We start from the raw sequence: 25,444 nt of genomic DNA on the forward strand, positions 1-25,444 counted from the left end.
AGACGCTCCTCCAACTGGTGCACATTGTTGAGCATTGGCGTCAACTTGCTGTCCCAGTGCAAGGTGCACATGGGAGGTGGTGTCCACTGTTCTTGCTGGTCCTCACTGATGGCCTGCAACACGTGGCGGCGCGCTCGGTCTGCTGTTGCATAGGATGTGGAGACCTTTGCCGAATTGCCACCGGATTCCTCGATCAGACCGCGCATGAAGGCAGCCTGCTACATTGGTGTGATCTTCAACCGTGTAGCCAGTGACACAAGACTCGGCCGGCTGAGAATGTCTGATGGAATGAAGGCTGTGGTGCCAGTCTTCTTACGCTCACGGGTGGGTGTGTTTTCAGCCGGTGGAGCAGCTGTTTCATCTGCATTGCTGTCTTCATCACTTTCGCTTTCCAACACCACCGCCATGCTGGACCTCGCAGTCATCTCCTGCTGCTCCTTGGTAAAGCATGCCTGCTGCGCTGCTTCACGCTCCTGTCGCCGCTTCAACTTGGATTGCAGATTGGCATCCAATGCTCCAAATGTGGCCACTCTGTCGCCCTTCATGCTGGCCAGGAAAGCAATGTCCTCTGGATCACAGATCAGCTCCTCTGCATTTGGAGACCACAGCGGGAATGTGGCATCCAGCTTGTGCTCCATTGTGTCCACCAGTCGAGCTGTAGCCTCACTGGAGCGCCTGGCCTTTGGAATGTGCCGCAGCTTGTTGCTAGCATCGACAAGCGCTACCATCTTGTCGCATGCTCGACGATCACTCACCATTGGAATATTGGCCGTTCCATAAAATGGCCACACCTGCTCCAAAACGTCCTTAGCCGCATGGAACCGTGACAAGGCTCCGGTCAAACCTGGCCGCTTGGCATGCAGTTGCGTGTCGCAGTTGTACAGCATGCACCGCAAGATCTGGCGACCACTTGGCAGTTTGGCACCAGTGATGATGGCATCTGCATCGGTTATGCTGGCGCCCAGACCTAAGACCAGGCTGCGGCTGCTCTGGCGGGAGTCTAAGGGCGGCGACGCCATCTTGTGAGAGCTGGATCATGTGGTGGGTGATGGTGGCGTTGACTCCGTTGAGGGATTGAGTAAACTGATGAATTGCTGACCAGAATTTACCAGAATTGAGTAAACTGCAATGCAGAGCCACACAGGCAAAGCTATTTATAGGCCCATCCCCCCAAAAATTGCAGGTGCGAGATGTAACAATGTTGCAACTCACACACACACAGACACACACACACACAGTCTAACGCGCGCACACACACACACACAGACACTAACAGCAGGCCATGTTGGGGGAGGACAGCATGTACTGATGTACCGTTCCACCTCTACATCACCTCGTATTGCAAAAATATTTAGCATGTATTGTTTTTACATGGATGGTAACACTTTTAGCACCCAGACAAATCAATACGCTGGAAATGTGTATTTTGATGCACCCAAACCTCTCTGTTATATTTGTAATCTTTCTTTTCAGACAGGTATTTTTCCAGACAGGTTGAAGGTAGCAAAAGTGATCCCACTTTACAAAGTAGGAGATAAGGACAGCTTCACTAACTATAGACCAGTGGCATTGCTCTCACAGTTCTCGAAAGTGCTTGAAAAACTGTTTTCGCATAAGTTAGATGGTTTTGTGGAAAATAACAAACTGCTGAGCGAAAGCCAGTATGGCTTTAGGCAAAACGGATCAACAGCGACCGCCTTAATGAATATTATTGAAGAAATAACAACAGCAACAGATAAAAGGAAATTAACAATAGGGGTGTTTATTGATTTAAAAAAGGTATTTGATACCTTAGCTTAGATCATAATATTTAAATTTCTAAATTACATTCATATGGTGTGAGAGGAATGGTTCTTGAATGGTTTAGTAGTTATCTCCACAATAGGCAACAATATGTGCAGAACGGCAGATGTCAAATCTGAGCTCATGAAAATTGAATGTGGGGTACCGCAAGGTTCGGTTTTGGGGCCCAAACTCTTTCTTTTATATATTAATGATATTTCTGATGTTTCAAAACTATTACAGTTTGTCTTGTTTGCTGATGATACCAATTTTTTTTGCTCTGGAAATAATTTAAAGGAACTAGCTGAATATATTGTGTATGAAATGACAAAGCTAAAGAAATGTTTTGATGTAAATAAGCTATCACTGAATCTGAAAAAAACTAAATTTATGATTTTTGGCAATCGAAAACTAGATGAAAATATAGTACTGACCATAGATGGAGTTGATATAGAGAGAGTTAATGAATTTCGTTTTCTTGGTGTGATTATGGATGATAAATTAACATGGAAATCTCACATAGCACACGTTAAAAAAAATATGTCCAAGAGTATTTTTGTTATGAATAAAGTAAAGGATGTGTTAGACTAGAGTATGAGGCAATGAGAACACTACTGTTCACTCATCTCACCTTATATCAGTTATTGTGTTGAAGTATGGGGGAATACTTATAGGACCAATATAAAACCATTATATATACTACAGAAGAGGGCTGTAAGAATCACACAAAGTGAATTATTGAGAACACACAAACACATTATTTATTAAATCTAGAATAATTAAACTTGAAGACATGGTTAAGTTTCAAACAATGTTAATTATGTTTAGGGCAAGAAATTCTAAACATCAGTTTGTACGTACAACACTTAAACAGATGTGTCCTTCAGTTATTGGTGTAAAGTTGTGGAATTCTCTCCATAGCTAGCTTAAAGGAAAACTCCAACATTTTGGGAAATTAGCTTATTTAACATCTTCCCTGGAGTTAGACAAGAAGATACATACCTTTTTTGTCTCTGTGCATGCATTAGGCTTAGGGAACAGCCGCTCCGTTAGCGTAGCTTAGCTTCATCACTGGAAGTGGGGGGGGGGCAATAGCCTGACGTAGGGCTGGGCGATATGGAAAAAAATCATATCGCGATAACGATATGATAATGTTATCATATTTCTCGATATCGATAATTATCTAAATTGTTATAAGTATAAAAAAAATTATTAAAAAATAAATAAAAAATTTAACAACAGATGTATGTTTATTTTGCAGCAATTCTTTGTCATTGCCGCCATCTTTAGTGTTACATCCCCTCACACTCCAGTTCTCAGGCTGCAGCTGGTTTAAAAGCGAAAGTAAACCGGCTTCTCTGCTGGCTGTGGCTCCAGGGGAGTTGAACAGTTCTGGCTCTGCTAGTTTATTTTCGATCTTTTGGTGCTTTTTTGGTGGACAAACCACCGCACATGTGCACCGTGACTGGAGTCTAGTTCTGCTAGCACACATAGCCTACTGTGTACAGACGGTTTCAAACTGTATTTTAAATTAGGAAGCAAACAAAATAAATGGACAAGAGAAAAATGTATCTCAATTTGGTCAGTATTGTCATTTGGACAAGCAAAGCCATTACTTTAAGTTGCAGGCAAGAAAGACAAGTCTGTCCACTGTCTCTGGTTTTAAAACTGCCCTGTTGCAGGTCACAAAAAAAAATAAAAACGATTTTCTCTTTTCTTTTTATTTGGATATTTGATATCGATTATTAAAATATATCGCGATATTTATCGTTATCGTTATATCGCCCAGCCCTAGCCTGACGTTCCCTACAGGGTCTTACAGTCACCAAATACACTCCAAATACAACTCCAAAACTTTCCTGTAAACATGTTGTGACCTGTGTATTTACCACGTGGAGAAATAAAAAATAATTGAATTCGACAATTACGCTTTCTAAGCAGATATACTCAGAACTATTTTTTGCCTAAGCACTCGTCTCTGGGCGCAGTGATTTCAGTGCTACTTTCTAACGTGACGCCGTATTTGTTTACATTCTCATTTCATTCAAATGATCCGAACCGATTGAAGTTTATGGATACCATGACTTAAAATCCTCTTACCTTGACGATTAAAAGCCTCCCCAATTTAGAAAACAGTAATCCAATGGCTGGTATTGATAATATAATACTAACTACTAGGGCTGGGCGATATGGCCTAAATATGATATCACGATATTTTCTGACCTTTCGGCGATACACGATACACATCACAATGTTTTTATTTTTTTCCCCAAACAATTCATTATGAGGCTTACCAAGACAGTATTTGAGTTTGCAAGCTAACATTAAAGACAAAATAAAATACCCATGCATTTAGCATTTTTATATTAGATTTAGATTATTGGATTATTAGATTATATATTGCATATATTTAGCAATGAGATATTATATGATTTAGATATGAAATATGAGATGAATTGAAAATGGGGGACCCTGATGTAAACAAGACGAAAGTCTTTCTCTGGTCTGCATCCCCTTAACAATTGTATGTATTGAGCTGTACTGTACCCATTCTGCAATATGTTAATAAAGTTTTAAATCAATCAATCAATCAATCAATAGCATTTTAGCATTTTTATGAAACTACTGTATATTTGTAATTAAAGCCGAAAGTCTTTTTCTGGTCTTCATCCTCCAGTCCACTGTTGTTGTATTGAGCTGTACTGTATTGTACCCATTCTGCAATCTGTTAATAAAGTTTTCATTAATTCAATCATTCAGCCGGCAACGGAATAATTTTGATTGACAGTCGAGTCTGCCAATTACGTCACACCGCTTGCACCCGCCCTGCTGTTCTTAGCACCAATCGGCAAGCGCTGTTAGTTTTTTACATTCCAGAATGTCCTCCATTGATTTTGACGAGAGCTCAACACAACAACAACAACGGTAGCTCCCCGCGGCCGACGATAAGATTACCAGCGCACCGCAGCATGACTAAACGAGGCATAATGATTTTACTGCAACGAATGTTATAATAAAAGCCTTTCCATACATCTGTCTGAAAACTTTATTAACAGACCGCAGAATGGGCACAACTCGAGTAATGCTTGCTATCTATGTCGTCCTCGGACATTGCTATGTGTGGGTAAATACGCTGATGTTATTGAACGTGTAACCAGGGAACAAACTTAACTTTTTGACTTACCAGCCATTTGGCTGGTAGATTTAAAAAACGACCAGCCAGGCAGATTTTTTACCAGCCAAAAATTATAAATTGCTTTTTAGTATATCGCCATGTGTTATTATTACTATAATACTCTCATATGCTATTTTCAATTAATATCATAAACAACATAAGGAATATTAGCATACTTTTGAGTGGACTGAAGGAATGAGTCAGCGTTAATAGTTTTAAATGCAAATAATTTATTGAAACATAGAAGTGGGGTCGGTTGGGACACACACACACAGGGCGAAACTAGAGCCCGCCAAGCGCCATTGGCACTCAGTTTTTACGTTTGGCGCCTCCCACTGAGAGGTCTGCCCGCCGTGTGGCGTGTAATCAATCAATCAAGTTCATAACGATACTCTTATTTTGAAAATCTGTGCGGGTCTCATTTCCGCCGCAAGCGCATCTCCAGTCATATCGATGGCTCCGGCAGTTAGCAACATTCGGTTCGTATGATACTCTTATTTTGAAAAGAACCGTGGCAACGAGTCATATCCGCCCAGCCCTGCAGCGGGATACTATTGGCTTCTGCTCGTATCAACACAGAGGCAGTCTGCTCTAGTCTAGAGCGGACCTCCATGAGCTACCGTTACTGTTTAAACAATGACCCAGTCAACTATTCACTTTTAGTTTAATACATGACGAGGCATTGTCTAACGGTATCTAGCTGGCTAGCTACTGATAGCTGCTGATATCAACAAATGCTCCAGCAATAGTCGACTCGAGTGCATAATACCTCCGTTCCCTCGTTAGCTAGCTCACGTTAGCTAGCTCACGTTAGCTAGCTCACGTTAGCTCTATATGTCCCAGTAAACTAAATTGTCTTAACGTTATCTAGCGGGCTAGCAGTAGCTACAGATAGCTCCTGATATCAATGTCTTATAACATTGATTCAATGTGTATTCTAGCTGAGGGCATGTTGAATGTGATTTGACCAAAGAACCGTAACATTATACCAATAGGGTCCAGCTGCAGCGCCGGAGAATCCTTGCATGCTGAATGTAGGGCCTAGCTGTAGCGCCGGGGAATCCTTGCTGGAGCTGGAGGCTACTCAAGTATACACACAGACAGTGGAGCTGTTTGCAGATAGCGAGCATTTTGACTTATTGCGTGGTGGCGATGTCTCGCAGATAATACAACTACAAGTATGATTATATAATATATATTTTATTAAAAAAAAGATTTTTTTTATAAAATATATATATATTTTTTTTTAATAAAAAAAAAATTGGCAGGTAAGAAATATGCTTGGCGGGTAGATTCTTCCCATCTACCCGCCACTGGCCGGTGAGTCAAAAAGTTAATTTCGTGCCCTGCACACACACACAATGGGGGACCCTGATGTAAACAAGACAAACGTCTTTCTCTGGTCTGCATCCAGGGAGCGAAATTAACTTTTTGACTCACCGGCCAGTGGCGGGTAGATGGGAAGAATCTACCCGCCAAGCATATTTCTTACCTGCCAACTTTTTTTTGATAAAAGAAATTAATATTATTATTTTATATAAAAAAAATTAAAATATATATTATATAATCATACTTGTGATTGTGTTATCTGCGAGACATCGCCACCTCGCTGTCTGCAAACAGATCCACTGTCTGTGTGTATACTCGAGTGGCCTCCAGCTCCAGCAAGGATTCTCCGGCGCTGCAGCTGGACCCTAAACGCTACATTCAGCATGCAAAAGGATTCTCCTGAGCTACAGCTGGACCCTCAGCAGAGATGTAAGCCAGGGACTCGAATACGCATGTTGTTGTTGTATGACATTGATGTCAGGAGCTTTCTGTAGCTACTGCTGGATGGCGTTGGGACAACGCCTCAGTGAACTATTTAGTTTACCGAGACATTTCGTAGTGACTAGTGAGCTACCTAGCCAACGGAGGTATTATGCACTGGACTATTGCATTTGTTGATGTCGGGAGCTATCCGTAGCTAGCCGGCTGGATAACGTTACACAATGCCTCATGTATTAAACTAAGTGAATAGTTGACTGGGTCATTTTGTAACGGTAGCTAACGTTATCTCACGGAGGTCCCTCTGACTAGACTAATGTCACGGTGACTGTCTCGAGGCAATAGCTTCTGTTTACATGCAGGCATACAGAAACAGGTGGGGAGTATAGGAGCAGCAGCAGCAGTGCGCGGTGCGCTGCATGTCTGTGCTGAGACAGCGAGTGAGAACTCCGCTAAAGAATTGGATCATGATTTTCGGTTTTCACATGACTATTTGATTGCCCACCACACGGCGGTCAGACCTCTCAGTGGGAGGCGCCAAATGTAAAAACTGAGCGCAAATGGCGGGTGGCGCTCTCTAGTTTCGGTCCCTGTCTGCATCCCCTTAACAATTGTGTGTATTGAGCCGTACTGTATTGTACCCATTCTGCAATCTGTTAAATAAAGTTTTCATTCATTCATTCACACACACTGTTTGAACTCACCACCCCCGCATCATATTGTAGTCTAGTAGTCGGTCTTCAAACTTCCACTCCTCTCGAAACTTTTTTATATTTGAATATCAACATTATCTGTCCATCCTCAGTAATCCTCAGTTTACTATAATATACTCCTGACTGACTTCGCACACACACCCTTTCCCCAGTCCACACTGTCTGCTGTTCTCTATGGCTCTGCCTCTGATCAGGATTAGCTTGTTAGCTTACGCTAACGTAACGTTCATTTCGGGCGATGTGGGCATAAAGGAATGGCGACGATGCATTTGACCTGTTGTGAGAAAAAAAAAACACCACAGACTCATTTCGGATCGCAAAATAGCCGCACTGCTGTGTAGCGCTGCTCGGCTTTAATGAGAGCAGACAGCGCGGACTGGGGCGGATATGACTCGCGGAGTTGCCATGGAATTTTTCAAAATAAGAGTATCATATGATATGATACTGGCGGGCAGACCTTTCATTGTTAGTCGCCAAACCTTAAATCTGCCCGCCATTGGTACCCGGCGGGTACTTATTTTGTTCCCTGCGTGTAACTATATAACGTTAATGCCACAAAACGAATGCCTTTATCATAAGTAGTAACTTTGATGCAGTAGTGTGTGTGTGGGGGCGGCGTTGTTCAAAAGTTTGAACGTGTGGACCAGATTGACGCGACACAATCCTCTTGGTCAAAACATCACGATATCCAAGATACGTTAAAAAAGTGTATCGTTAATGAACTGTACCCGATATTTATATAATATCGTCATATCGCCCAGCCCTACTAACTACTGCACGAAGCTAACCGGAGCTAACACAGACCCGGACGGTCGCTAAAGCAAATATAATGACTTCCTTTCTGGGTTTTCAAAATAAAAGAGCGACGTCTATAGCAGCGGAAAACGTTTATTTTGTACATTATCTAACGTTAACACGAACCTAAACTAACTTTAGGTTAGTTGTAACGTTAGTTTAGGTTTGTGTTAACGTTAGATAATGTACAAAATAAACGTTTTCCGCTGCTATAGACGTCGCTCTTTCATTTTGAAAACCCAGAAAGGAAGTCATTATATTTGCTTTAGTGACCGTCCGGGTCTGTGTTAGCTCCGGTTAGCTTTGTGCAGTAGTTAGTATTATATTATCAATACTAGCCATTGGATTACTGTTTTCTAAATTGGGGAGGCTTTTAATCGTCAAGGTAAGAGGATTTTAAGTCATGGTATCCATAAACTTCAATCGGTTCGGATCATTTGAATGAAATGAGAATGTAAACAAACACGGCGTCACGTTAGAAAGTAGCACTGAAATCACTGCGCCCAGAGACGAGTGCTTAGGCAAAAAATAGTTCAGAGTATATCTGCTTAGAAAACGTAATTGTCTAATTCAATTATTTTTTATTTCTCCACGTGGTAAATACACAGGTCACAACATGTTTACAGGAACGTTTTGGAGTTGTATTTGGAGTGTATTTGGTGATTGTAAGACCCTGTAGGGAACGTCAGGCTATTGCCCCCCCCCCCCACTTCCAGTGATGAAGCTAAGCTACGCTAACGGAGCGGCTGTTCCATAAGCCTAATGCATGCACAGAGACAAAAAAGGTATGTATCTTCTTGTCTAACTCCAGGGAAGATGTTAAATAAGCTAATTTCCCAAAATGTTGGAGTTTTCCTTTAACACTTTGACTGCCACTCACAGCTTTTCTCGGTATTACAATAGCCACTCACGAGATTTCTCGGAATTATTATTATATATTTTTTTTTGCGATCTGGAATCATATTGCATCACGCGAGCCTACCCAAAGGCCGCCGGCGATCAGATGTGAAAAAAGCGCCCCCTATTGTCTCCCAGATGACATCAGGGATTTTGGAATGGACTCAATGAAAATGTATGGGGGAAAAAAAATATTCCAGTCCACATTTTCCAGTCCACTGATGCAGCCGGGGTTACCAGAGTTCATTCTGGAGACTCTGAGCCGCGGCAAGCATGAGTTCTACTGTATACACGTTAGATCTATACACTTATCGATTTTTTCGAATGGTGATCAGGAATTGGAATATACCAGTTGGATACCATCTGATGTCAGGTAAGGAATCTATGTTATCAGTGTTAGGATAATCAGACTTGTTTTGATGAAGATATAAGCTTTTTTCTGATATGTGCTCCAGCGGTTTCACTGTAAAATCCATGAGGAAATGAAAACGGCTATTATCAGCGCGCGCCTCGAATGTGCGTGCGTGTACGTATAATATTGATCATCTAGCGTTTATTTGAAAACGATTCATAAATAGGCCGACAAATATCAACGTTCTGGAATATTCCAGTAAAAGACGATTATCACAGAATGGGCTGTTTTTTACCTCAAAACGGGTGCTTTTCAAAATGCTCTCAAACGGAAATGAAGCGATAAAAAACCAATCTGCCTTGACAGCACTGACTGGAAAATGATTCTTTGATAAGCGACGGGCAGATTAGACACATAGCCATAATTTAAAACATATCATCATCATTAGGTGGCTTCTTCGTTCCGAAGGTTGCCTATCACTCTCCAACCCATTCTGTCCCCACTTCTTCTCTCCAACTCCGTTACTCCGCCTCTCACTCCACTCCAATCACAGACGTCGTCTACCCAGCCTCTTCTTGGTCTTCCACTTCCTCTCTTTCCATCCACCTTCCCCATCACCACCTTCTTGAACATCTCCCCGCTGGATCCTCTCAGAACATGCCCGCACAACTCCATCTTTCTCTTTTTCAACCTCTCCAGCAGCTGTCCTCCTTGCATATCCGCTCTTCTCAGTACCTCCTCATTCTTGATCTTATCCTTCCATGTTATCTTCAGCATCTTCCTCAGTGTCCACATTTCAAAAGAGTCTATCATCCTCTTTGCCTCTTCATTCAGCGTCCATGCTTCTGCTCCGTATGAAAAGACTGACATACGTTACATACAAAATTTGTCTGGTTTAACTGTGGATTGTGTGTTTCTTGTATAATGGTATAAATGATTATTTTGTGTAAATTAGGTTGTACGCCGACCATTAAGTAAATACTTGTTTAGTTTAGGAATAAGGGGCAGGTAACTATATGATTTATTCTTCTTCCTGCTCCTTTTGTCCATGGAATGATATTTATGATTGTGTAATGAAGAAACTCTGATTGTATTGATTCCATGTGGCAAATAAAAAAAACTCTGAACTCAGAAATACAGTTCAATTTTACACAATATCTTTCAAATAATATTGTGACAAAATAAAAATACACATTTCAAGTGTAAACAAACAATAGATACAGCTAGCTACTACTGACATTATCACAATGTAAGTAGCCTAGCTATATCTATTCTATTGTGATGAAATATAGTAATGCATAATTTAGGCACCTTTAGTTTAGTTTATAAAGGACAGTGTGTAGTACTGACAATCATTTGCATTAAACAAATAGATGGGTGCACCAGATTTAGCAAGAAGCTATCCTTTCTAGTCCTGTGTACTTTATGTACTGCAACGTTACATAGCTATTTCATCACAATAGTGTCAGTGATTAGCCTCGCCCTCTAGCTATACTATTGTGATCGCCAGGGATCATCGTTAGAGAGCTGGTGTGTATGGGGCTGCAGCACTGCAGATATACCCTACTCTATTTTGAAGCACAGTGTTTTTCCGTGTTCCTGACATGGCTTTTGGAGAGTGATCTTCGCATGTGTTTTGCGGCATGTTGATAGAATTTGCAAAACACCTTATCGCCGGTCATATACAAGTCATTAGGATACTGCGCTGCTCTGAATTTAGGGCTTTCTAAATTTCTTCCGACATTAACGTTAACACCGAAGTAGCTAGACGCTTGGAAATTGCTGCGTGTTGTGTGTAACACGCTGTAGCGTCCCCGGTCATGTTCGCGTTGCACCAAACGTTCCATGTTCTCCCGAACACGGAATTTCAGTTCAGATTAGGGCAAATTCTGCAATATTCCACGTTTACAGTTGATTCCATTTGTATTGCTCAATTCCGCGATTCCGTCCGCGATTCCGTGAACATGGATTTCATATGGCTCTAGTTTTCACCTTGTAGTGACAGATTAAGACCCCTCGCTAGACATCTTTAAAAGACAGCTTAAAACCTATCTCTTTGCTCAGGCATTTCACTGATAGATATCTGCTACCACCTAGTGGCAAGAGGAAACATCAGGGATATCCTGACACAACTTGTATTTATTCTTACCCTGCCTACTCTTTTACACTGCCTATCAAATTCATGTGTCGGTTATTGCACTTTTTACTTCTTACTGATGACTATTTTTAAACTGAATCATTTTAAACTATTCTTATTATTCGCTATGCTCGCCCATGCCTGTATTTTTTTTTTTTATTTTTTTTATGTCCGTCGGTTAGTGCACTTTTTAAATTACTGAATAGAGAGCCTATTAGGATGCTAGATCCTAATGTGAAACACTATGCTGTAGTAGCATTGTACAACCAGGTTAACTGTGTCCTGGCTGTAGCATTAAACCAGGTTAACTGTGTCCTGGCTGTAGTAGCTGTTAGTAGAACCAGGTTAACTGTGTCCTGGCTGTAGTAGTAGAACCAGGTTAACTGTGTCCTGGCTGTAGCATTGTAGAACCAGGTTAACTGTGTCCTGGCTGTAGTAGAACCAGGTTAACTGTGTCCTGGCTGTAGTAGTAGAACCAGGTTAACTGTGTCCTGGCTGTAGCATTGTAGAACCAGGTTAACTGTGTCCTGGCTGTAGTAGAACCAGGTTAACTGTGTCCTGGCTGTTGTAGAACCAGGTTAACTGTGTCCTGGCTGTAGTAGAACCAGGTTAACTGTGTCCTGGCTGTTAGTAGAACCAGGTTAACTGTGTCCTGGCTGTAGCAGTTTGGTTTGTTAGAACAGACTGTAATCTTATGCTTATGGCAGATCAATCAGCATGGATTGTCTGTAAACTTTAATACATGGCAGTTTGGTTTGTTAGAACAGACTGTAATCTTCACTTGCTTATGGCAGATCAATCAGCATGGATTGTCTGTAAACTTTCACTTGCTTATGGCAGATCAATCAGCATGGATTGTCTGTAAACTTTATGCATTGTTGTCACTTGCCATATCTTGCTATGCTCGCTCATGCCTGTATTTTTTATGTCCGTTCTATTTTATAATTTTTATTTTATTTTATTTTATTTTTATTTTACTATTTTTAAACTGAATCATTTTAAACTATTTTTACTATTTGTGTTACTGAAAACTATAAGCGGAGAGCCTATTGAGATGCTAGATCCTAATGTGAAACACTGTGATTATCTTTTTATGCTCGCTTATGCCTGTATTTTTTACTGTTGTGAATAAGATAAGATAAGATAAGATATTCCTTTATTGATCCCCTTGGGGAAATTCAGGCATCATAGCAGCATGGGGGGAGGGGGGGAGGGGTACAGGTAGTAAAACAACACAGTATACAGGTAGTAAAAGACAACACAGGCAGTGTAAACAATTTGATCAATATGGTCAATATAATTTACTATCTGACTAGCTGAGGAATATTCACATTATTCACAGTGTCACATAAGGTGCAGTATGCATGAGGTAGTGTTATAATTTACTATCTACTGAGTATACATTAATCAAAGTACCAGGGTAGTCTACTTTGTCCCCCTTGGGTTCCTATAAGTCCCAGGTCAATGTCTGGTAGCAGTCGCTGTCGCTGCCCCCTGTTGTGGGGCCTGGAGGCTGCTAGTCGCTGCCCACTGTTGTGGAGCCTGATGGCCGCTGGTATGAAGGACTGTCCGAGGCGGTTAGTTGAGTGTCGGGGGGGGATGAGTCTGTGGCTGAACGAGCTTCTCATCTTGACTAGCTCGTCGTAGAGGGGGTGGTAGGGGTTCTCCATGATGGCATCCAGCTTCCTTATCATCCCCCTCTCTACCATCACCTCAAGTCTAGGTAGCTCGACTCCCACCACGGAGCTAGCCTTCCTCACCAGCTTGTTGAGCTTGTTGGTGTCCCTTGAGTTGATGTAGCCTCCCCAGCATGCCACAGCATAGAAGAGGATGCTGGCCACAACAGACTGGTAAAAAGCACTTTGAACTGCAACCTCTGTATGAAAAGTGCTATACAAATAAAGTTATTATTATTATTATTAAGTCCATTCATTTGAGCAAATATGCAAGACAAATATGCTAGCCTTGTTATCCAGTCGGCATCGGAGGTGGCCAGTGAGCTGGGACGCATTCTCCATCAGAAACAAGCTTGCCTCATACCGCAGCTTAAACAGGTGTCGCACGCGCCGTAGGTCTGACGTGCAGTGTAGGAAATCCATAGGCTGAATATGATTTATTAGCATTTTAGGTATATTATTTTACATTTCAAAAGCATTTATTTGACCAGTTTAATATATTTTAATTGTTTTTAATTATAGGCCTATTTCACACATTCTATGAAATCAATACATTCTGGAAATCATCTTGCGACCCCCCCCCCCCCCCCCCCCCCCCCCGCGGCTGCTTGCGACCCCTCTAGAAGAACTAAGCACAAAAACATTATTTAGAATGGTATAATGGGATCTCTGAGGAAGGGAGCTGCCATTTTTCCCCGGGGAGTGGCAAGCTTATCCAGCTAACAGGAGCAGGTTCATGTTTATCCATGTGTTGCTATAGTAATTTAGCCAAACTTGCTTTGTGGAACCGAAAAGCCTGACTTATATCAAGTTATCCTGAAAATTATCCAGCCACGTACGAGGAACAGGGCCCTGAAGCTAGATATCAGAGATGTCTATTTAGAGAACTCGTCAATCTGTGATGTAACTGAGATATAAGATCTGGGGCTGGTCCATAGACAATCAACAGCATCTGAATTTATGAGGCCATAAAATGTTTGTGTGTGCTCTTACACCCAAATGATACGATTATATAGGTCTAGGTTCACTTGGGACCTTGAGTCAGGGAGTGTTAGGATGAGAGAACAGTCTCTTCTTACTTCTGACCTGTATATTACGCTAAAAACACACAAACAAAGGCCACATACTGGACTTACTCTGCTCTGCACTGGTATCACTCCCACTAACCTGGCTGTCACTGAGATCTCTGACCACAAAGCCGTGCTCTTCGACATTCAGGCCCCCCTTTCTATGAACAAAGAACAACGACGCATCTCCTTCAGAAATATTAAACTCATAACCCCACAGATCTCACCACCCTGATCAATTCCTCCCCCAACCCTCCCCCGCTGAGTGACCTGGTGAATCACTATAACAACTGCCTCTCCTCTTCCCTCACTGCCCTGGCTCCCCTGAAAACTCACACAGTTTAATTTACCCACTCCGCCCCCTCATTCACCTCTGACCTCCGCCAGCTCAACCACAGGTCGTCGACTGGAGCGGCTGTGCAAAAAAAACTGACTCTCAGACCCAAATGTACTCTGACCACCTCCACGATTACAAGAATGCTCTCTCCACTGCCAAATCCTCCTACTACTCCAACCTCATCAGCACTGGTAAAGGGAACAACAGAGTCCTCTTCTCCACAGTCAGCCACCTACTTCACCCCCCTCAAACCCTCCCTCCAGAAATCTCCACTGATCAGTGAGTGCTGAGCAATTATTTTATTCCAAAATCAACACCATTCACCTACAGCTGGCCTCATCATGCACCTCCCCATGTGATCTACCCTGGATGATCACCACCGGCCATCATTTTATCAGCTCCCTCTCCAACTTCACCCCAGCATCGGAATACACCATCTCAGAGCTCATCCGTAAAGCCAAAACCACCACCTGTCAGCTTGATCCTCTTCCCACCACCCTCGTCAAATCCTGCCTGCCATCCTGATCACGGACATAATAAATTCCTCCCTCGCCTCTGGAACCGTACCCCCCACTCTCAAACTGGCTGCAATCACCCCTGTCCTCAAAAAACCCAGTGCTGACCCAGCTGATTTAAATCATTATAGGCCCATCTCCAACCTTCCCTTCATCTCGAGGGTGGTTGCCGCACAGCTGCAATCCCACCTCGACACAAACAATCTCCATGAACCCTTTCAATCTGGTTTCCGCCCACAACACAGTACCGAAACAGCCCTTGTCAAAATCACCAACGACCTCCTCCGGCAGCTGACTCTGGACTTCTCACCATCCTCATCGACCTCAGTGCGGCATTCGACACCATCTCCCATCCACTACTCCTGGACCGCCTGGCTGGCATTGGGATCACTCGTGTCACACTCTCCTGGTTCACATCTTGCCTCACTGACAGACAACAGTTTGCACAACTCAAGACTCACAAGTCAGGGTGTTCAGCTGTTTCACTGGGTGTCCCCCAGGGGTCAGTATTGGGTCCCCTCCTATTCACCATCTATCTCCTTCCCCTGGGCACAATCCTCCGTCACCATGGGGCCCACTTCCACTGCTATGCAGACGACACACAGGTCTACATCTCCTCCAAACCCACCACTGCCCTTCCCCCCACCTCCCTCACCACCTGCCTTGAGGACATCAGCAGCTGGATGAGCAGAAACTTCCTGAAGATAAATGGCAGCAAAACTGAGGCCCTGCTCATCGGCTCCAAATCCACCCTCACCAAATCACCCCAGTTCCAAACATCACTATCGACGGCTTCCCTGTTAGAGCTGCCGCGGTATTGATTATTTCCTTACCGCACAAATTTGCAAAATATTTCCTACCGCCGCGGTTTTTACCGCACGCACACAAAAAATAAAAAAATAAAGTTTGAATGCATTTTTTTTTTAGTAGTAGTCTACTCTTTATAGCATATAGGCTGCCTCTAGTCTAAATGTCTATCTTTAGAGGATGACTTTGCAGCATGAATATTGTTTGGGATTCGGCAAGCACGCATTCGTTATTAAAAGTGAAACACGGATTCGAAGTCTCCCCTCGGTGTCGCGAGCAGGAGTGGTAGCGGCGCGCCCGCCGGTTACCCCCCCGACCCTTTCTTCTTATTATTATTATAACGTTACTACTTATGATTACAAAGGCATTCGATTTGTGGCATTAACGTTAGTATAGTTACACGTTCGTATTTACCGGACCATAGCAAGGCAAGCGTTACTAAATTAATATCTAAGTTCCTTTCTTTGCTCAGAGCGTGCCGAGTTGTACCCATTCTGCGGTCTGTTAATAAAGTTTTCAATCAGACAAGTGTATAGAACGAAGGGCTTTTATTATAACATTTCGTTGCAGTAAAATCATTATGCCTCGTTCCCTGAGGAGCGACGGCAATCCACTCCTGTCTCCGGTGGGAGCTAACGTACTATTAGCCGTGTTGTGACTGAGCTCTGATCAATGGCTCATGGCTGAGATTCAGGAAGTAAAAGCACTTCGCGTATCTCTTCTGACCAATCTGTGGTCTGCAGTGTTTCATGTGACTTTTCTGGTACCCAATAGGGTCGCTTGGAATCTCGACAGAGAAGTAGGGTATATCTGCAGAGCCGCAAGCCCAACGAGAGCGTAATAATAATAATAATATAATAAAAAAACAGCGGTGATGCCGGTATTCAGCCCAACGCTGCGGTGGGCATGATGTAACAGCGATACCGCGGTAATACCGATACCGCGGCAGCTCTATTCCCTGTACCCTCTCCTTTGCACCACACATCAAAAACATCACCCGGTCTTCTTCTTTTTGTCAATCTCTCCTTGTTTACCGTCATCACATCTCACCACTCTTCCTGCTTGCACTGTAACGTTATGCCCGCCTACTATACCGATTAGCTAACGTTAGCTTAATAACGTTAAATGGGTTACAAATGTGGAACCATATGGAAGGAGTAAGCCGCTAAAAATAAAACCCACCACAGCTTTCTCAGACGAAAAGGATGAGAGGGACCACCTAACAAAAGAAAGTTTCGACAGGAGTGGAAGTTTGAAGATAGCGGTGTTTCAAGAGACTGGCTAGGCTACTGGGGGCTGTAGTGGTGAGTTATTAACTTGTTCCGTGTGCCACAAGTATGTCAAAAATAAAAACAGAAACAACACATTTGTCATTGTCGTGTTACTTCACAGTACAAATATGTGAGTCCTCTGCTGTGGTTGTGAGTATCCTTTATTAGCTTAACACCATAGCAACATCACACAGGTGTATCTCTCTCGCCCCTCCCGTACCTGCCCCTTGACCCAGAGTATGGTGGCCTGTACACTCTGTCGTATAACGCACACACATTAACATAACACCACAGTCTGTAGTAAATCAATGAGATTGTGGACTCTGATGAGGACATGATTGAGGAGGTTTAAGTTAGGTTTACAAAACCTTCACATTTTATTATGTTCTGTTAAATCCTGCAAAGAGGCTAGAGTGAGGAGTCTGATGATGTTTAACATTAGGTTACAATTTAAGCTTAAGATTGACTTAATCAATCAATATATTAAAATAATTTGCTTAAAATGTTACTCTGGCCTCTTTAACTCTTTATCTACTTGAACATAATACCTTATCTACTTGAAATGTACTGAAAAAATGTATATACTATATGTGAAACAAAAATGCGTTTTTGAATTTTTGGCTGGTAAAAAATCTGCTTGGTTGGTAGTTTTTTAAATCTACCAGCCACCTTGGCTGGTAAGCCAAAACGTTTATTTTGGCTGTATTATGTATTATTATTAATGTATTATTATTATTAATATTATTATAAATGTCAACATCCTCTACTGAATCACGCCAAGTGTCAACATTTTAGTTAGGGCCTAGCTAGACTAAATAGGTATCCAGATGTCGTCTCTCACAGCGGGAATGAATCTGGGAAGCCAGAGATTGTGTAGAACTTTAGGTGCTAGAAAAGAGCTCATGGGAGATAACCAACTGGGTGTCTCTCATGGGAGGGGTTGATATTACAGGGTCATATCAGGCCAGGGATAACTGCTGTTTGATGTCCTTGCACATGTAAGAGCTAATATTACATGTGTTGCTTTTTTCAAAGCTTTTTCTTTTTCACTTAGTCTGGCTGAGGCAACACTTTCTCAGTAAAAATCAGACAGGATGATGATGTTATACCTGGGTTAGAGTTAGACAGGATGATGTTATACCTGGGTTAGAGTTAGACAGGATGATGTTATACCTGGGTTAGAGAGTTAGACAGGATGATGTTATACCTGGGTTAGAGTTAGGCCCTGTTTAGACGGAAACGCTAGCAGGTGAATCCGCAAAAAAAAAATGTCGGATGTGCCTTTCGTTTATACGGAAACAGCGTTTTTACGTGGTGAAACCGCAAAAAAGTGAGACTACCTTCCAGGGTGGAATTCCTAGAAACGATAAACCTTTGCGCTATCATCTAAACCAGGGGTCAGCAACCTTTTTGACATGGAGTGCCTGTTTGAAATATAGTTGTAACTAGTGTGCCTCAACAATATTCCATGCATCGTAATTTTTTTTCTCATAATCAGGTCTTTTTAATGATAATTTTTACATTATTACATCATTATTGTTATTGTTATTATTAACAATATTATTATGATGGTTGCATCAACCCTAAATCTGAGTTGGGGGGGGGGGGGGATGCAATGCAGACAAACAGCTGCATACAGTGCGACCATTTCACTCACATTTGCCCATTCATTTTTGGACACATCACACACCATTGGTGTGTGTACTGTACGTGTGCTGTCATAGCTCCACCTACAGGCCTAATGGAGAACACCAGGATGTGAATGGAGGGTGAATGTGAGGTATACCGTGTAAATAAGTTTTGATTGATCGCAAGACTACACTGTAAAAAAATATATAATAATAAGTTACCAGAACTTAAAAATATTGAGTTCAGTTACTGTGCATTAAGGTTTTCAGTTTTCAATCCATAATAAGTTAACAGAAAAATAAGTACACAACCACATTATTTCAACCTAATAAAACTATGTTTATTGTCATTGTTTTAAGAACACAAGTTTACTTGGTAATACTCACATTTTGAGTAAGAAAAATGGCTTTTAACATGTGCAATGTTCAATGAAATAGTAAAATAAATAATACAATTTGTTGATTAATCCCACTGGTCACAATGGTGACCGTAATAATGTTTTTGTTATAAGGCTCTGCAAATGTTACTGAATGATGTAGCAATGTATTTCCAGCTAAATTGAAATAATAAACAAATAAAGGGTCTCAATTAAATATGTGGTAGTAAAAAGAACCTGTGGGAGGATTTCAACAAGATAAATGCGACAACAGTGCAAAATATTTCACTATAATATAAAAAAAAAAAATTATAATTATATTTTTTTTTATTTATTTATTTTTTGCTGCCCCCTGTGCCTATGCAAATGCCCCCGCGTGCCTATGCAGGCACGCGTGCCTAGGGTTGCCTACCCCTGATCTAAACTGTCAAACCGCATAAAACGATGACGAAAGGGTTGTCAAGGCTCTCGTCGCGCGTACTGCTTACATCACAGGCATGCGCCAGTAGCCTAGAAGCGTAAACAAAGCATGTCTGATTCTATCCATGGCGATCACCTGAAGGCTACATTGGCAGTACTTTTAAATACACAAGAATCTGTCCCGCGGCGTGACTGGACCCACTGTCTGTGAGTGACTCTGCTTTGGTCCAATCACATTCCCCACCCACAGTCTGCGAATCAGAGGCAGAGTAGGGCGGGTCTTCACAGCACGTCATGTGACATATGCGCCAATCGTGTGACAGCGGGGCTTAGTCGTCTCGAGTTGTTACAGCCTCGTCTGCACGGAGAATTCCATCCCAAAACGCTAGTCTAAATGCAAAATTAAAAGTGAGACCCGTAAGACGACTTTTGCGGTTTCTGTTCAGACTCTCTCCGTCTAAACGTAGCCTTAGACAGGATGATGTTATACCTGGGTTAGAGTTAGACAGGATGATGTTATACCTGGGTAAGGGTTAGAGTTAGACAGGATGATGTTATACCTGGGTTAGAGTTAGACAGGATGATGTTATACCTGGGTTAGAGTTAGACAGGATGATGTTATACCTGGGTTAGGGTTAGACAGGATGATGTTATACCTGGGTTAGAGTTAGACAGGATGATGTTATACCTGGGTTAGAGTTAGACAGGATGATGTTATACCTGGGTTAGAGTTAGACAGGATGATGTTATACCTGGGTTAGAGTTAGACAGGATGATGTTATACCTGGACTCAATTGTGTGGATCATGTATCAAAAGCCTTCATTATCAACAATGCTTTAGGGGCGCAGATCTTCTGAAATTAAATTGGCTGTGGACTGAGTTATTTTTGTCTATTCAGATTTGTCTGGAACTGGAGGTTTAGAAAAGGTGTGCCGGGTGCTTTGGTTGTCCGGAATGTTTGCTACTTGTTCCACTTTAGTCTCTGCGTGATGGTGTACTATGCAAGGCCTCATGTACTATTGCCAAAATATGTAGTTCATCCAAATTTATATTTGTCTCCTTTTCTTCTTTTTTTTGTGATCCGTTCCACCCCTAGCCTATTGTGATTAAATAGCTAACGTACATAGGACTATAGATGGAAATGATAGCTTCTTGCTAAATCTGGTGCACCCATCCATTTGTTTAATGCAAACAATTGTCATTACACACTGTCCTTTATAAACTAAATAAACGTAAATAGCTATGTAACATTACAGTACATAGGACTATAGATGGAAATGATAGCTTCTAGCTAAATCTAGTGCACCCATCCATTTGTTTAATGCAAACGACACTGTCCTTTATAAACTAAATAAACTTAAATAGCTATGTAATGTTACAGTACATAGGACTATAGATGGAAATGATAGCTTCTAGCTAAATCTGGTGCACCCATCCATTTGTTTAATGCAAATGATTGTCAGTACACACTGTCCTTTATAAACGAAATAAACTAAACTAAAGGTGCCTAAATTATGCATTACTATATTTCATCACAATATAATAGATATAGCTAGGCTACTGACATTGTCATTGTGATAATGTCAGTAGTAGCTAGCTGTATCTATTGTTTACACTTGAAATGTGCATTTTTATTTTGTCACAATATTATTTGAAAAATATTAAATGGACTGTTATATCTTATTCAATTGTGGACATGTATTCATTCCCACTTATTAGACACCATTTCTGATGGTAAAATTAGCATAAAAAGCAAAATACAGAATTCTGAAATATTAAAACGGAAAAAACGGAATTTGGGAAAGAATTAAATGGAATTTGGAAAATAATAAAACGGATTTCATATGGCTCTACCTACAGTCCTTCATTGAAGATGAAGCAGGTTGAATTTAACTTCACTCTGCTAGCTTGCGGTCCTGCAGCCGCCTCTTTGACTCCACTGCACTGTAGGGCTGCACGATTAATCGTTTTTTAATCGAAATCGCGATTTGGAATGATGCAATTATCAAATCGCCAAGCCTGCAATTAATTTTTTTTTTTTTTTTTTTTTTTTAACCAGGAAGTCCCATTGAGATACAAGATCTCCTTTACAAGGTAGACCTGGCCAAGATGACAGCAATAACATTTGCAATACATCACACAGCAATAAAATGTGCGATACATCACACAAGAACATAATAAATGTGCATGTATACAATACATCACATGTAAACACAAAGCAGAATAGTCTACATGATAGTAAAAGTGTATAATACAGGGTAATACAGTAATTTTGCAGTTGGGACCCGACTACAGAAAGCAGCAACATTCTTCTTGTACATTTTTTTTTAAATATGTTATAATCGCATCGCAAATCGCAATCGCAATATCTGTCAGAATAATCGCAATTCGATTATTTCCCAAAATCGTGCAGCCCTACTGCACTGCTTCCCCGGGTGTCTAGCTCAGGTGAAAACAGGCTTGGCAACATAGTGCTATCTGTAGGATTTAGCTTTTCCTAAATATGTCTTATTCATGTTTTCACAAAGTAAGAGTTGTAAAACAAACTACATTATAGTTCTAAGCATATATACATAACCGCCAAGCACGGTCACATAGACAGCAGGTCTTACTCATATATACAAATATCGCTCGCAGACAGGATAGGTTTCTTGTTCTTATCCAACTCTGAATTGTATTATCATCAACTTCAATGGGTTTTTGCATTGATAGACGTGGGAGCTGAAGGGGGTGTAGTAATGTTGTGGTTAAGAAGTCTGTGTGCTCTGTTCTTCCCTCCAGACCCACCACAGCTCTCTGTCTGTAAAGAGGAGGTTCCCCCTGAGCAGCAGGAGATGAGCCCCAGTCTGGACCAGGAGGACCCAGAGCCTCCACTGGTTAAAGAGGAAGAGGAGGAAACCTGGACCAGTCAGGAGGGAGAGCAGCTTCAAGGGCTGGAGGAGGCTGATACCAGAGACTCAGTATTCACTATAATCTGTGTGAAAAACCTCCATGATCAACACCAAAGTCAGTCCCCACATCTTCACCAGACTGTAGAAAACAGAGAGAGAGAACCTCTACCCAGCACCTCCACTGAACATATGAAAACAGAAGCGGATGGAGAGGACTGTGGAGATTCAGAACCAACCAGTGACTGTCAGCCCCTCTCTTCAGACTGTTCTGTAGCTGAGAGTGAAGACACTGACAGGAATGATGATATGGTGGAGAGTGGAGGACCTCAGTCAGTTTTAAAAACAAAGACATCACAGACAGTGAAAAGTCAGAGTTCTGGTATTAGTTCTAAAGGCAAGACATCTATGGAGTTGTCCCAACTGAAGTCATCCAGTAAGGATTCTACAAACTGTAACGTGTGTGGGAAATGGTTTAGCAGATCCGCAGACTTGAGGGAACACATAATGACTCATACAGGAGAGAAACCATACAGCTGCAGTTTCTGTGGGAGAAGGTTTAGGCGACACCAACATATACAGAGGCACGTGAAGATTCATACAGGAGAGAAACCATACAACTGCAGTGTGTGTGGGAAAGGGTTTAGTCGACGCTATGGCGTACAGATGCACATGAAGACTCATACTGGAGAGAGACCATACAGCTGCAGTGTTTGTGGGAAAGGATTCATTCAGTCCTCAGACTTAAAGAAACACATGTGGACTCATACAGGAGAGAGACCATACCGTTGCATTGTTTGTGGGAAAGGCTTTAGTCGGCGGGATAGTGCACAGGACCACATGAAGACACACACTGGAGATAAACCATAGAGTGGTAACGTCTGTGACAAGGATCTCAAGTCACACAGGTCATTTAGAAGAGAAACAGTTGTGTGCTGTTTTGAAGGATTTGTTAAATATAATTTATTTAAAGTACTTTTATTGTGATACCTAAGTACATAAAGTACTTTTATTTTTATACGTAAGTAAATTCAGTATCAAACTACTTTTAGTTTTTAAGTAGAATTTTCAGTTTTCACTACTTTCCTAGTAGTACTACTAGGCGTACTATTTTATCTGGGTATTTCTATTTTAAGTGGGGTAGGCTAAATCTTTTTTGTACCATTTTGGTCATAATTATGTGAAGTTCTCTTTACATCCCAATAACTAATCAGATTATTTTGGCCTACCAAGTGGTGTTCCTGGGGTTGTATCAGAAAACGATGCACTGTACTTTACTGGAGTGGTCCCAAACAGGATAAGACATCTTGTAATAGTGTTTTAGTATATAGTTACTAGTTTGTCTGTTAGTTAATGAAGATTTGTGTAGCAGTCCCATACAGAAATATAATCTTTTATATATGAGTATAATGTTGTTTTTGGTAAATTGTTCTTTCTATTTTTGTCTTCCGCTGTATACATTTGCTTTTGAAAGATGTAACCTTTTGGATGGACTTGCTTTTTATTGTGTAATGTGCAGCTCATAACTTGTGCACCTGATCATGTCCGCTGTAGTGATTGTGAAATAAATTGATCAACTTCATACGGACATGCATTCAAAGATCTTTTAAAAGCACACTTCACTTCAATTTTTTGTCCATTTAAAACTCCCAGAGTGCTCCATCTGTGTTTCTGTGTTTCTACATGAAGCATCTGTAGATTAACATCCAGGAAAGACACAATAACAGTGTGTGTGTGTTGCATTTGTGGATTAACATCCAGGAATGACACAATAACAGTGTGTGTTGCATTTGTGGATTAACATCCAGGAAAGACACAATAACATTGTATGTCGCTGGAGAGTTAGTAACTGACATCTGAACACTTTTGTCCACGTACTTGACTTATATTTTATACTTGCTATACTTATTTTATACTTGTACATTTTTCTCTAGCACAGTCTCTGGAGCGTAACAGAAAGAAGCATTTTGTATAAAAGTATTCTGTACTTCTGTATGACCACTAATAAAGAAACTTGAACTTGAACTGTTAACTGAATAATGACAGGTGTTGCTGACATCACATGGTGCTCATAGGGGCATGAAGCACAAGTAAGATGGGGGAAATAAAGAAAACAGTCTTGTTCGATTATCCTCAATGCTCCATGCTGTAAGTATAATATGTCAAATGTAATTTTACAAATTTTTTATCAAAACCAGTTGATGGGATCATGACCTCAATGCTGCATGATTATGTAGTTTTAATAGAACCCTATCAAAACCAGTTGAGTCATTGTTTAGTTAACTGATAGTCTGCTACCCATGTGGTCTAACATGAATGGGTACCATGTGGGGCCAGTGCACATTACCCAGTTGGGCCACGTCCTTAACCCAGTCAAAACTAGATAATATACTCTAGATAACTAGATCATATAATTATATATCACAATATCTTAATTATTACATGATCCCAATGAATGATGATCACCTATACTGTGACTCTGCTCTAGTTAATTGACTGAACTCTTGATACAAGTATTAACAATAGAGAACAGGTCAATGCATTAAATTGTTGCTGTAAAAGGTTTGTTTATGTTGATGTTTGTAACCCGTTTGTCTACACTGCAGCCTCCAGTCCTCCTGGACGCTTCCTTTTCTTTCTGGGCCATTGACAACCATTGGCAATATAACATGTTTGTTCATTTAATCAATTACATTTGGTCATGAGGAGACTATGTATAAAAAGGGCTACCGTTTCTACAGGGTTCATCCAATATGGATGGAAACACTCAAATTAACTAACTATTGTCCAAGCAGTGTCATAACATTTAAATACTATAACAGGTTCACAACAGACCAGG

General features: G+C 41.3%; 1 protein-coding gene across 1 annotated transcript in view; it reads left to right on the plus strand.

Moving 5' to 3' along the window:
• The window catches only part of LOC311235239 (uncharacterized protein), a 39,751-nt gene extending 15,564 nt beyond the window's left edge, over window positions 1-24,187 (plus strand). Inside the window, exon 2 of the mRNA XM_084322650.1 lies at window positions 22,499-24,187. Coding sequence (XP_084178776.1) covers window positions 22,499-23,475 — 977 coding nt within the window. The 3' untranslated portion in view covers window positions 23,476-24,187. The remainder of the gene's footprint in view (window positions 1-22,498) is intronic.
• Window positions 24,188-25,444: the final 1,257 nt, after the last annotated feature.

Source organism: Notolepis coatsorum (assembly GCF_963971535.1).
Source record: "Notolepis coatsorum genome assembly, chromosome: 10".
NCBI classification, from domain to species: domain Eukaryota; kingdom Metazoa; phylum Chordata; class Actinopteri; order Aulopiformes; family Paralepididae; genus Notolepis; species Notolepis coatsorum.